The 14,174-nt window shown below is 38.3% G+C and overlaps 1 protein-coding gene across 2 annotated transcripts; it reads right to left on the bottom strand.

Moving 5' to 3' along the window:
* Positions 1-7,893, bottom strand: LOC137036317 (CASP8 and FADD-like apoptosis regulator). Of its 2 annotated transcripts, none has more exons than XM_067410422.1 (10): positions 7,783-7,893; positions 6,461-6,781; positions 6,279-6,384; positions 6,053-6,188; positions 5,035-5,096; positions 4,872-4,935; positions 4,301-4,353; positions 3,769-3,847; positions 328-829; positions 1-187 (listed from the first exon to the last, which is right to left on the bottom strand). In XM_067410422.1, exons 1-10 carry the CDS (start codon positions 7,824-7,826, stop codon positions 58-60), a joined length of 1,497 nt encoding a protein of 498 aa, XP_067266523.1. In that variant the 5' UTR covers positions 7,827-7,893; the 3' UTR covers positions 1-57. The 2 variants fall into 2 exon arrangements, with proteins under 2 accessions (XP_067266523.1, XP_067266524.1); XM_067410423.1 differs by having other exon boundaries at positions 3,769-3,844.
* Positions 7,894-14,174: the final 6,281 nt, after the last annotated feature.

The following is a 14,174-nucleotide window of genomic DNA, read 5'->3' as shown; positions in this document are numbered from 1 at the left end:
TCAGATGTTCAGGCATAATCATCAACCTTCACTTAAACGTAAGGGTTAATGACACAATCATGACAGATACACATTCTTCCTGAGAGTGTGTCTCAGATTTATTAAGTACGATGATCCGGCAGATTTGCTATTGTGTTCGTATACGCCCCGATTCACTACCATGTGCATGTCTACCAAATGAGTCCTCCTGAAACCAGAAACAAAGCCATTAGTAATATATAAATCTTAATGGAGAATGATAAAGGATCTAGTGAACAAGTAAGAGATCCGGTTTAACTCGGATATACGTCAGAAACGACTGTAATAGTCTGCTATCAAGTGTCTTACCTCTTCTGTCCTTCAGTTAGGGAGGATCTCAGGGCCCGCAGGTACACAGACTGGTGGTTTGGCATCTCCAGCTGCTTCGCTTTAGTCTCGCAGTGACTCCAGAAGACATCAGCGTCCGCCGGGACAGTCCTCGGCCGGCACGAGGACACGGGCCCGTCTGTCTCCAGCTCTCCGACCTCATGACCTCCACACCCAACACAGCCCTCACAGACCTCATAGCTCTGGATGAAGAAGAGTTTGGGCTTGCCTGCCAGGCCAGGGCAGGAGTCTGAGGCGAAGAGGCGCCTGACGGTGTCCAGTCTCAGTCCTGGAGCGTGAGAGTCAGTGGCCAGCAGATCCGAGGAGCGGCTTCGGCTAATAATGCAGCAGACGAACGCAGACGCCCTGTAGTGTCCTCGCTGTCGTGCCGCGTCCCTCAGTGTGGACAGCATGTCTCTCACACTCAGAAGCTTGTGTACGATCACATGGAAGTGTAAGGCCTTAAAGGTTTGCTCCAGCTGATCTGTAACGACAACAGAAGTCATTTCACAACGACGCTCTCAAAAATAAAGTGCAGTGAAGGTTCCATGAAGAACCTTTAACATCCATGGAATCTTTCCGTTCTACAAAAGATTCTTTCGATTTTTAAGTGTTGAAAAAATGGTTCTTTTAAGAACTGATCTCTGATCAGGTTCTTTGGGGATCCAGAAATGGCCCTTCTATGGCATCACTGTGAAAACCTCTTTTATTTTTAAGCATGTAAAGTCCCGTTCACACCAAGAATGATAACTTTAAATATAACTATAACAATATTAGCATACGCAGCATAGTGCCAACTGCTCAAGCTCTTTAAAGGGTTAGTTCAGCCAAAAATGAAAATTCTGTCATTTATTACTCACCCTCATGTCGTTCCACACCCATAAGACCTTCATTCATCTTCAGAACACAAATTAAGATATTTTAGTTGAAATCCGATGGCTCAGTGAGGCCTGCATAGGGAGCAATGACATTTCCTCTCTCAAGATCCATTAATGTACTAAAAACATATTTAAATCAGCTCATGTGAGTACAGTGGTTCAATATTAAGATTATAAAGCCACGAGAATATTTTTGGTGTGCCAAAACAAATAACATAACGACTTATATAGTGATGGTCGATTTCAAAACACTGCTTCAGGAAGCATCGGAGCACAAATGAATCAGCGTATCGAATCATGATTCGGATCGAGTGTAAAACTGCCAAACTGCTGAAATCACATGACTTTGGCGCTCCAAACAGATCATTCGACACGCTGATTCATTTGTGCTCCGATGCTTCCTGAATCAGTATTTTGAAATCAGCCATCACTATATAAGTCGTTATTTTGTTTTTTTTTGGTGCACCAAAAATATTCTCGTGGCTTTATAATATTAATATTGAACCACTGTACTCACATGAGCTGATTTAAATATGATTTTAGTACATTAATGGATCTTGAGAGAGGAAATGTCATTGCTGGCTATGCAGGCCTTGCTGAGCCATCGGATTTCAACAAAAATATCTTAATTTGTGTCCGAAGATGAACGAAGGTCTTACGGGTGTGGAATGACATGAGGGTGAGTAATAAATGACATAATCTTCATTTTTGGGTGAACTAACCGTTTAAAGATTCTGACTTGCTGTCATTGTTTTTATTCATTCATCAGCAGGAAAAAAAGAAAAAAAAATTACTCTGAAATTGATTCCAACGATATAGTAATGACTTCTGTGCTGTTATTGTTACAGTTGTCATGTGAACTCTGCTATTCTGGCAGGACGGTGTGCCAGTGGTACGCTTGGTGCTGTTTTTATTTATTAGCTTTTTGTATCACATATTTTGGTAATAATCATAACATAAGTATCATTCGAAAGCTTAAAAAACACATTTTGAAATTAGACAATGCGTTACCATGGAAACGGTCATTTAAATCCTTTTAGTGGGCTCCTCCCCCTAGTGGGTTTTGTCATGTTTCATATTACAACATTTATTTGAACTATTTTATCGTCAAAACTTTTGTAATCTTGACCAAACAAGTATCGTCGGAAAGGTCTGAATCTCAAGCTTCCATATTTGGTGTCTGTTTTGTGATAGAAGTGCTATTTGGACAGAATTTTATTAAATTGTTACATGAGAATGCATCAAAAAAAGTTTCAATGGAATGTGAGTGACACCTGGTGGCTATTTTCAACACCTAAACTAAATTCCATAGGAACTTCAATTTTTGTGATATCAACTTCAAATTTGGAACACAGCTTGGTTAGACATATGGCTTTAATTTTATATCAATTTTAGAGTTTTTTGTTTTTGTAAATATATTTTATATATATTCTTTTAGTACAGTACATTTGATTTACATTCAGTTTAAAGTTCTTTTATTTTTTATACTTTCAGTTGAAGTGCTTTCTTGAATTACAATGATTTAAGTTTGGATAGTGTATTTTCACATCTATGCTCCAAAAGGGGGGTGACAGTTAAAGGGTTAGTTCACCCAAAGTTTGGCGTAGTTTGGCGATTAGGACATCCGTGACATTTTGAAGCATCGAAAATACATTTTGGTCCAAAAATAACAAAAACTACGACTTTATTCAGCATTGTCTTCTCTTCCGGAATCCTTTCCATTGAATTGATTCCATTGAATTGATTCCATTGAACTGATTCCATTGAATCCTTTCATCTGTCGGCGTTGGTAATGCACTTTTACATCGCCGTGGTTGTTTTTGGCGATTAGGTCATCCGCGACATGCACACTTACACACCATTTTAAAAAATATAGCAATACCAAAATACAAACAATGTAGAATAGCTTGAATACAGCGTGCGTCTCCCTCAGACTGTAAACGAAGCTCGGCCGCACCGGATAACACGTCAGCAGCGTCTTACGTCAGCAGCGTCACTGCGGAGTCGTGAACCCGGATTGACAACAGACCCGGAAGAGAATACAATGCTGAATAAAGTTTTTGTTATTTTTGGACCAAAATGTATTTTCGATGCTTCAAAAACTTCTAACTAACCCACTGATGTCACATGGACTACTTTGATGATGTTTTTATTACCTTTCTGGACATGGACAGTATACCGTACATACATTTTCAATGGAGGGACAGAAAGCTCTCGGACTAAATCTAAAATATCTTAAACTGTGTTCAGAAGATGAATGAAGGTCTTACGGGTTTGGAACGACATGAGGGGGAGTCATTAATGACATCATTTTCATTTTTGGGTGAACTAACCCTTTAAGGGGTTAAAACTATATCCAGTTATCTAATCTCACCAAACAGATATTTCCAGTGTCATTCTAGTTAGATAATAGTTTGCTACTAAATTAATATAAATTAATATTTAACTGTTTTTACTGTATTATGATCAAATAAATGCAGCCTTGGTGAACATAATCTTCTTTCAAAAACACTTGTGTAAACTTGATGAAAGCAGTGTTTCTCACCTGCTTCAGTGCCGACACAGTCAATGATTAAACACACTCCTCTGGGGTCCGTCTGCATACTGTACACTTCCTCCTCCTGCTGGACACCAGAGAGATCACATCAACACCTGATAACAATCATTCACACTGACACTCTTATATCTGGAGTCTGAAAACATAAACTCTTACTAGGTTTAAAGTGATTGTAATTAACAAAATATTATCCAACATGCAAAACTGTATTTCAGTCTATATACTGATAATAACCTAAATAAACTGAACAAAATGAACATGTACTCATCTGTACATAACACTAGAACTCTATATGAAGTATTTTGAATGTATTTTGCATATAGCCAAAAAAAAAAAATCAATTAACCTTTTGTTTTAATAAAATTCAACAGTTTCATAAAGAACCATCGATGTTCCTTGTATTGAACAAATATGGTATATCTTTAAAGCATGTGATCAGATAACATATTTGTAATTTAGAAGAAAAACCATGCTGTATGCATCATAAAAACTTCAGAAAAAAAATCAGAAAAAAGATTACCTGGCAACCAGAGCTAAAGCTAGCTGGTTCTTTCTTCACTGCTGTCTGCTTATCTATAAAAAATTATAAAAATGATTATGATATTTAATAGGGAAGCAGTAGAATTATAATGATGTATTTATAAAGCATGTCAGGAAGTTTCACTGTAAACATATTTTCCAGTTTTCTAAGAAATATTAGTTGTTTCTCCATATGAGGCTGTGTCAGATTTTAGGCAAACATAATTGTCTGAACAAAGACTTTTACATTGAGCAGCATTGAAATGCTGAGGGTTTGTGAGTTCCCAGCATGCATCACAGAATCTGTAGCTGCCTTCACAAACTTATTGGCCAGATTAAGCATTTTACATTTAGTGAATGACAAATACTAAGAAAATCTGAAAGCATCAAGCTGACTTTTTAACTTTTCTCATCGATTCTCGTTTACAGTTTTAGACGAAGGGTGCTGACTCAACTCTTCTTTTGTGTTAGTCCATTGTTTTCGTCACTTAACTAATACTGGAAAATGTGCAGCAGTGGTAGAGAAAGAGGAGGTTTGTCTGAACTTTTGACTGGTATTTCCGTGAACTCACCACAGAATTTGTGCATCGGACTCACATTACAGGAAACTGATGCAAAACCAAATGAGTTACGTGGCTGTGGAGGACACGAACAGTGAAAGTGACGTAAGTGTAAAACAGAAATGTAAAACATTTGAAGTGTTAAGTATGACAAAGCAGGCAAACTGAATCTCACCAGTGGTGGTCTGCAGTGCTGCGGGTGGTCTGGAGGTGACGTTTCCGGTTTGTTCATTAATGCTGCAAAAGTTCAGTTCAGTTTTTAAGAAATGAAACCAAACCTAATAAATTCCATTTTGTCATGACGTAACAGAAACTACAGTTAAGAAGACGGAAAGAAAGAGGAACTGTGTCACAATGTCGCATGACATTCCTAGTACATTACTGTGTAATGTGGAAGTGATACTGTATCATGTGAGTGACATCCCGTAGTATTAACCCCTCTGAATGAGACAGGCCAACTACTGACTGTACGGTTATATGACTAGAGTGCCTCTATTATGCTATGTTAAAGGTTCCTAATTTTGTTTGTCTCTCCTACAGCAGGTTTACATGCATCCAAAGACAAAAAACACTTTAATTTTCTCATAATATCAACTGCATCATAAGCTCTTTTCTCTCAGTGTCTGAAACAGTTCGATCAAGGATTCAGTTTCGATAATCCCGCCTTTCTGAGAGCTGCTCTGCTCTGATTGGTCAGATGACCCAGTCTGTTGTGATTGGTCAGAAACCCAGACTCTCATGATCATATCTGAATTTCAGCTCTTGTTTCACAGTGATACGAACAGTAACGATGGCATTGGTTTTACCGTATCAATCTCAAAGCGTCTTTCCGACACAAACAACACAAACCAAACTCTTCCAGTCTCAACTTCAACTACAATGTTTGAGGGTCAAAGTTCACCAGCAGCCAATGAAGACCATACACTGGCTTTATGCAAATGTGTTTCAAAACTACGTATATTCAGCAGGAAGTGAAACCGAGTTACTGATGACTCATTTCAGCAGTTCAGAATCACTGAATCAAAAACTCAATTTTTCTGCCCTTTGATCTTTGAAACTTTGCAGATCTTTCACATTCACAAACATCTCTATTACTCACTACAGGAAACTCTGAAAAAGCATAATTGGGGCACTTTAATCTACAAAAACATCAATAACCTCAAACCACTAGTTATCCGGATGGTATTTCTCACCTGTCTGCTGGTAGCGGTTGATCTTTTTAGCCAGATCAGACCTGTGAATGGACTTCAAGCAGCTTTCAATGAAGTCCACCTTCTCACTAGAGAGCCGGTCGAGTTTCTCCAACTCGACTACAATGTCTAAAAAACTCTGCAAATGCATTTTGCAAATGGTTAAAAATACACACATGAAACATGATCCCGCAAAAAGCTGAAGAGCATCGCTTTGAGCACATCATACCTGGACGTTTTCCAGCTTTTGTTTAGGTAAAGTGTCTCTCAGTAAGAAGGCCAATGACTTCAGGTCTTCAGAGTCCATGTCCTCACTGACATCAGCCATCAGTGCCCTAAAAACACACAGAGGTTGAAAGCATCCCAAACTCAACACGAGTGGATCTTCCCAGAGGAACAGGAGAGCGTTACCTGTATTCCGACACAGCATGGCCGTTCTTCAGCATCCCCTCCACCGAGCTCTTGCTGGTGCTCAGCACTTCCCTCAGCAGGTCGTAGCGCTTTATCTTCAGAATGAGCTCCATGAGGAACACACAGTCCATCCTGGTCTGGCTCAGCAGCGTCTGTAGCATTCCTCTGGGATCTGTGGAGAAGCGTTCCGTGTCCAGAGCGCCGCACAGGTAAGAGATCCTCCTGCACTCATCTGTGCTGAGCTCGTCTGTGATCTGACTGATGGTGTGGGACAGGACGGACATTCTGCTCCAAAACCACTCCGAGGAGGACAAACACCGACTGTAGGGAAGAAATAACACCATTCTCAACTGGGGTGTGCAGTTCATTTACTGATATTTAGGATTTTAGAGTATCGTTTGTGTATAAAAGAGATGACAAATGATTCATTCTGAGAGTAGAGCTGTCAAACATGATCAATCACATGCAAAATAAAAGTTTATACGTGTGTACTGTGTATATTTATGATGTACATATAAACATTTATATAATATAATATAATTTGTATATATAATTTATATAATATAATATAATTATATAATAATATATAATAATAATATAAATTATATAATATAATATAAATTGTTTGGGACACTTTTTCCAATTCACCCTATATATATATTCAGGGTGATTGGGACACTTTATATAATAATAATAATAATAACAATATATAGGCTAATATATGTAAATATTTCTTAAATATAGGTTATATGTATGTATGTGTGTGTGTATTTATATATGCATAATAAATATACACAGTACACACGTATATAACTTATTTTCACAATCAAACTTAATTTGAAAAGGTATTACAGCAGGATAATATCATGTTGTAATAATACATTTCATTCATCAACTGTTTTTTTATATATTTTTTTTATCTTCAAATGACATAAATCAACATGATTCATAAAACGATTCGTCTATCCTATGATTATTATTATTATTATTATTATTATTAATATTATTATACCATTGTTATTCCGCCAAAATAGCACAGTATAATCGTATTAAATAAATATCTTAACGCTTTCTATTACTGTAGGACTGATTATTTATGATGACAGTCCGTTTTAATGTATTAACAATAACTTTAGTCACACTTTTAGCTTTAAACTTGTAGTGATGTGTAATATCACTATATATGGATGTTGAAAAACTACCGTCACGTGATAAAGTGTTTCGATCACGCGCCTAAAGCGCTATGTGGCTACGCGTTTGTGTGGAGATTGAGTCAATAACTTAAAACATTAAGCAGTAAAAATGAAAACCGTAAAGCTTACCTCGAGAGAGCTGCTCTTTTGGCCGAAATGAAGTCTATGGCCATGAATAGCAGCTTTAATAGTAAAGAGGAACTCCGTAGCGGAAAGAGGAAATGATGACAGTGGTGTGTGGAAACCATTGATCCAGATTAGTGGCTGAAATGTACCTTTACGTAATTCATTTCACACCTGCGCAAATTTAAATGACCTATATTTGTTTAAAAACTAAAGTCTACTTGTTGAAATTCACCTTTTAATAACACAGACTGGGGAAACTTTACCACAGTGAAAGTACCCGAAGCATCTTTGACATTATCTGACCTGCTATAAGACTGGTGTTTGTGAATCCCCCCGGGGTCGATGATATCTCTCTCTACTGGCAGAAACATTAAAAATAGCGCTTTTAGTAGAGAAATGAAGAGTGCATATTGATGCTTTTAAGATCTGACAAAGTTCATGGTTGTAATAGCTAGGGGAGAGTGGGGTAAGTTGTCACATTCTTCATAACTCCAAAACTAGAGGCTCTATCTCAAAAATCAAATAGCCACTTTGTGTGACATCTTCCATAGTCAACTTCCTGTTCACATGTGGTCAAGATCACTCTAATCTGAGGTTAGCACAATTTTCTTATTTTTTGGCTTAAAAAGTAAAAAAAATTGCACAAAAATTATTATTTTGCTCAACATAGAGGAGACAATAACGTGTCTGTTGATACTTTAGCTGACGTGCTATGTTGAGCTCACCTTGAGATTTAGCCAACATTAACACACATGTCAGTTTGGGGTAAGTCGTCACATGTGACAACTTGCCCCAGTACAAATCAACACATAGAACATGCTCAAAAAAGAGGTTCAACATGATAAGTCAGTTATGTTCAGAGATTAAACATGTTAAGTTATGGGAGTTATCTGCAGTATTCCATTCAGTTATCATGGATCTATGTGCAAGCCAGAGAACATTTGAGTTTAAAGTTCAAAGTAAAGTGGTCTTGCCACTTAATGTGTTTGGATTGAAATAACAGTTTTTCCAAATTCTGTAGGCATGATTGTTTATATTTCCAGTTCTGGTTTGAATTTAAAAATTAAAATCAATAATAACAATGAAGATTTTCAGATAATCTAGTGTGACAATTTACCCGCCGATGGGGCAAATTGTCACAAGTGCACATTCTCTATTCAACGGTCTACAACTGCGTAATGAGATGAATACATGTAATGAATACAACATATCTGTCCAAGATGTTAGACAGTGTGAAAAGTGTGACAACTTTTACCCCGCTCTCTCCTACTTGTATTGCTATGTCTGCATTTTGGTGCCAATATATTGTGTTATTTGATAACTTTAGGAGTTTGTACTTGGACTGTATCTGTATGAAATACAGTGTAATCGTAGAGGTTATCTTGTTATTGTTACTGTAAAAAGTAAGCACTAAACTTCTCTGCTCCTGGTAATGTGTTCAGTTGTCAAGACATTAATGATATATCAATTGACTCACATGGCATTTAAACACATTTCTCCATTACATTAAATATTAGCTTTCACAATCTATTGCCAGCATATGTGCAATACCACAATTTTGACAACACAATTTGATTCGTACTTTAGTATACAACAAAATCAAATAAATAGATTGTAAGTGAACAACAGCGCATTATTAAATGGGACCTATAATGCCCCTTTTACAAAATGTAATATAGTCTCTGGTGTCTCCAGAATGTGTCTGAAGTTTCAGCTCAAAATACCCCACAGATCATTTATTACAGCTTGAACAAAAACACGCTGTTTTTGTGTGTGTCCCTTTAAATGCAAATGAGCTGCCGCTCCAGGAGAGGGCGGAGCTTTAACAGCTCAACAACAACAAAGCTGGAGAATCTCACGCAGCCAAAATGAGGATTGTCAGTAACGGTGTTCAGCCTTACATTGTTCAAACCGGAGTCGACACTGATGGAGAGACTCAGGAAGAAGTTACAACTTTTAGAATGAAACTGGACGTTTCTGAAAGGTTAGTGGATACATTTATGTAGTTGCTGTGGAGTTTAATTGACCCTTGTTTGTGAAGCAGTCCGGCGTAAAATGACGGCATGGCAACAACACTCTACTACAACAACTCTTCCTCTTCTCTAAAGCAACACAACATGGCCTCACCCCCTTTGTTGTGTGTTCTCAGGGTTTATGTAAATTTTAGGGTTTGTGATGTCACCAACCTGGGAAGAAGCCTGTTGTAGTCCCTACCAGCCGTTTGTTGTAGTCCGAAAACAGTGATTTCTGTAAAATAAAATATCTCCTTTGCATTGAACTTTGAGTGTCGTAACTTTGCAGATGTTGTTTATGATCAAACAGCAACATTACACACTAACTAAAGTTAAAACAGAGAAATCAGTATCAAGGACCCATTTAAGGAAGTTCAGGATGTGTGACCATGTGACTCTCCTCATACACTAAGTTGTAGGTCTGTTGTCTCATTCAGAGGCATTTAGGATACGTCATTTCGTTCACATGATACAGTATCACTTCCACATCGCACAATAGTAGGAATGTCATGTTAGTTCCTCTTTCATTTCATGTCTTTTTATCTGTAGTTGTTCCTGTTGTGTCTTCTTCACTGGTATGAATGGGGATTTTATGGGAATTGATTAGATTAGGGTTAGGAAATGTAACATTGAAATCATTGCACTGATGGCCTACAGCAGCATCCATAGCCTGACACTGGCATTTATACTTGCATCAAGAATAATATTTTACTCTGACTGGTCATTTCAAGTTCAGTTTTGGTGTTTCTTAATCAGGGACGTACCATATGAACATTTTGGCAGATACCGATAATTCTTTATACATGAAAGCCGATAACCGATATATTGGCCGATAAATGTACAGTGGGTACGGAAAGTATTCAGAGACCCCCTCTTTGTTATGTTGCAGCCATTTGCTGAAATCATTTAAGTTCATTTTTTTCCTCATTAATGTACACACAGCACCCCATATTGACAGAAAAACACAGAATTGTTGACATTTTTGCAGATTTATTAAAAAAGAAAAACTGAAATATCACATGGTCCTAAGTATTCAGACCCTTTGCTGTGACACTGCTGTCCATTTCTTCTGATCATCCTTGAGATGGTTCTACACCTTCATTTGAGTCCAGCTGTGTTTGATTATACTGATTCGGACTTGATTAGGAAAACCACACACCTGTCTATATAAGACCTTACAGCTCACAGTGCATGTCAGAGCAAATGAGAATCATGAGGTCAAAGGAACTGCCTGAAGAGCTCAGAGACAGAATTGTGGCAAGGCACAGATCTGGCCAAGGTTACAAAAAGTGTTTGCTGCACTTAAGGTTCCTAAGAGCACAGTGGCCTCCATAATCCTTAAATGGAAGACATTTGGGATGACCAGAACCCTTCCTAGAGCTGGCCGTCCGGCCAAACTGAGCTATCGGGGTAGAAGAGCCTTGGTGAGAGAGGTAAAGAAGAACCCAAAGACCACTGTGGCTGAGCTCCAGAGATGCAGTCGGGAGATGGGAGAAAGTTGTAGAAAGTCAACCATCACTGCAGCCCTCCACCAGTCGGGGCTTTATGGCAGAGTGTCCCGACGGAAGCCTCTCCTCACAGCAAGACACATAAAAGCCCTCATGGAATTTGCTAAGATGGTGAGAAATAAGATTCTCTGTTCTGATGAGACCAAGATAGAACTTTTTGGCCTTAATTCTAAGCGTTATGTGTGGAGAAAACCAGGCACTGCTCATCACCTGTCCAATACAGTCCCAACAGTGAAGCATGGTGGTGGCAGCATCATGCTGTGGGGGTGTTTTTCAGCTGCAGGGACAGGACGACTGGTTGCAATCAAGGGAAAGATGAATGCGGCCAAGTACAGGGATATCCTGGATGAAAACCTTCTCCAGAATGCTCAGGACCTCAGACTGGGCCGAAGGTTTACCTTCCAACAAGACAATGACCCTAAGCACACAGCTAAAATAATGAAGGAGTGGCTTCACAACAACTCCGTGACTGTTCTTGAATGGCCCAGCCAGAGCCCTGACTTAAACCCAATTGAGCATCTCTGGAGAGACCTAAAAATGGATCTCCACCAACGTTTACATCCAACCTGACAGAACTGGAGAGGATCTGCAAGGAGGAATGGCAGAGGATCCCCAAATCCAGGTGTGAAAAACTTGTTGCATCTTTCCCAAAAAGACTCATGGCTGTATTAGATCAAAAGGGTGCTTCTACTAAATACTGAGCAAAGGGTCTGAATACTTAGGACCATGTGATATTTCAGTTTTTCTTTTTGAATAAATCTGCAAAAATGTCAACAATTCTGTGTTTTTCTGTCAATATGGGGTGCTGTGTGTACATTAATGAGGAAAAAAAATGAACTTAAATGATTTAAGCAAATGGCTGCAATATAACAAAGAGTGAAAAATTTAAGGGTGTCTGAATACTTTCCGTACCCACTGTATATCCAAATAAATGTATATAATTTTTGAGCCTGATGTTCAGGTATGTGTGACCCGTTTTCAATTTTAATCAAAAGAAAAATGATACAATTAATTATTTTTTTAAACTCAGACTCATCAGCCTTGGCTCATTTTCCGAGAAGAGAACGTTTATCAAACACATTTTCACTGACCAAACACTCTACACATTTATATTACACACAGGATGTTCAGGTCCTCTGGACCCGGAGCTAATACAAGTGTGGAAATTGTAGGTCCTGTGAACCTTCACTCAGTCCTCCTCCTGTCTGGGCCTGCTGTTAGTGTGTGTGTGTGTGTGTGTGTGTGTGTGTGTGTGTGTGTGTGTGTGTGTGTGTGTGTGTGTGAAAGTGTGTGAAAGTGTGTGTGTGAGTGTAAGTGTGAGTTTTGTGTTTCTGCCCCTGCAGCTCCCACACAAGGTTGCAATGTTGTTGCAAAATTCAAGCACCAACACCGTCTGCTCTCACATACCCACACACCACCCGCTGTAAAGGAACCAATCTTTATTTTGTCGTACTCTAAACCAGCTGCAAATTGGGGGGCGGGACACAATAAATATAGCTTTGCCAATGTGGTTAGTTATCACAACTGATCAAGATGGCCAAACGATTTGCTTGCAATTGATTTTGGAAGAGAGTGAAGCTTTTGAGGATGTAGAGGAAGAGGTTTCATAAAGTGAGGATCACATTTCTGAAAGTTCAGAGTCTGCCTGACTGGCAGATCGAGATCGAGCATCAGCTAGTTCCAAAACAAAGACGAGCCACAGGACCAGCCTGTCAGCAGCCAGCTCCACGACCAGAACAAGCCCATCAGCAGCTCGCAAAAGAAGAAATACTGTATATGGATGTCAAAAATGGTGAAATTGAATGGTCTTCTTGCCCAAGAAATGAGTTACCCCGCATGGCTGCCAATGTGATAATGATGCAACCAGGGCCAGAACAGATGGCAATCATGTGCAGGACATCAAGTCTTCTTTTGAGCTGATGCTCAAACCTCTTCTTCAAAGTCACTGTCAGACTCTGATCTTTCAGAAATGTGATCTTCACATTATGAAACCTCTTCCTCTACATCATCAAAAGCTTCTCTCTTTCTCTTCCAAAATCAATCGCAAGCAAATTGTTCTCCATCTTGATCAGTTGATAAAGTGATAAGGAACCCCAATATACATGCATCAAGTGCAAGAAGTGTGTTGTATAGGCAATGTGTCTAGACTGACATGGTTACTGTGTGTTCAGCTTGTGTTGTGTGTAAATTGACCTAAATGGGTTAAATTTCAAATAAAAAAAAAATTTTTTTTTGCTTCATTTGTAAATTTGTTGATTTTTTCCCACTAATATCCTGATTATAATTGATTTTCTTTCTTTTTTCTTTTTTTTACATTTTATTAAAAAACAAACAAAAACCTGAGTAGCACTTTAATTCCTAATTGTGATCTAACAAAGGTAAAGGGCAAATATTAACCATATCTGCTGTTTATATTGCTTGTAATTGGGATGTAGTAAACATCTGTTGAGTATTTTAACATATAAGCTGTTTGATTGTGTTGAATTAAAAACCCAAAAATGCCCACGAACACTGGCTGAATAATACAAAAATGAACACCACAGAAGGGTTAAAAGCCATGTCCCAATCACACGATTATAATGTTCTCATTATAATATTATGTAGCCGATATGACAGACTTACGCTGCACATGTTGAACTTAACTGTATTTTCCTTTTTAAAGGGATTCCAATGATATTTCAAGCAAAAACCATCATAGTGGACAGTGTGCATCTGAAGTGTCTCAGCTGAAGAAAATAATCCATTATTTATCAGCTTTAATATATCGGCCAAATTTTCTTTTCGGGCCGATAATGATAACATTAAAAATGAACATATGACGGCTGATACCGATTGACTACCATATCCAATAAAAAAAAAAAATCCTCAGCCCAAA

This window comes from Chanodichthys erythropterus, chromosome 14 (assembly GCF_024489055.1).
Source record: "Chanodichthys erythropterus isolate Z2021 chromosome 14, ASM2448905v1, whole genome shotgun sequence".
NCBI classification, from domain to species: domain Eukaryota; kingdom Metazoa; phylum Chordata; class Actinopteri; order Cypriniformes; family Xenocyprididae; genus Chanodichthys; species Chanodichthys erythropterus.
Note: the sequence above shows the minus strand (reverse complement) of the source record. Positions and strands in the feature narration are given on the sequence as shown.

What these genes read in the sequence shown, in the direction of transcription:
- LOC137036317 (XM_067410422.1), bottom strand. Translation starts at nt 7,826, where the DNA reads ATGGCCATAGACTTCATTTCGGCCAAAAGAGCAGCTCTCTCGAG. An exon ending in CTGTGTCGGCACTGAAGCAG is followed by an intron (nt 830 to 3,768) that starts GTGAGAAACACT and finishes TTGTCGTTACAG; the next exon opens with ATCAGCTGGAGCAAACCTTT. An exon ending in CTAACTGAAGGACAGAAGAG is followed by an intron (nt 188 to 327) that starts GTAAGACACTTG and finishes TTCTGGTTTCAG; the next exon opens with GAGGACTCATTTGGTAGACA.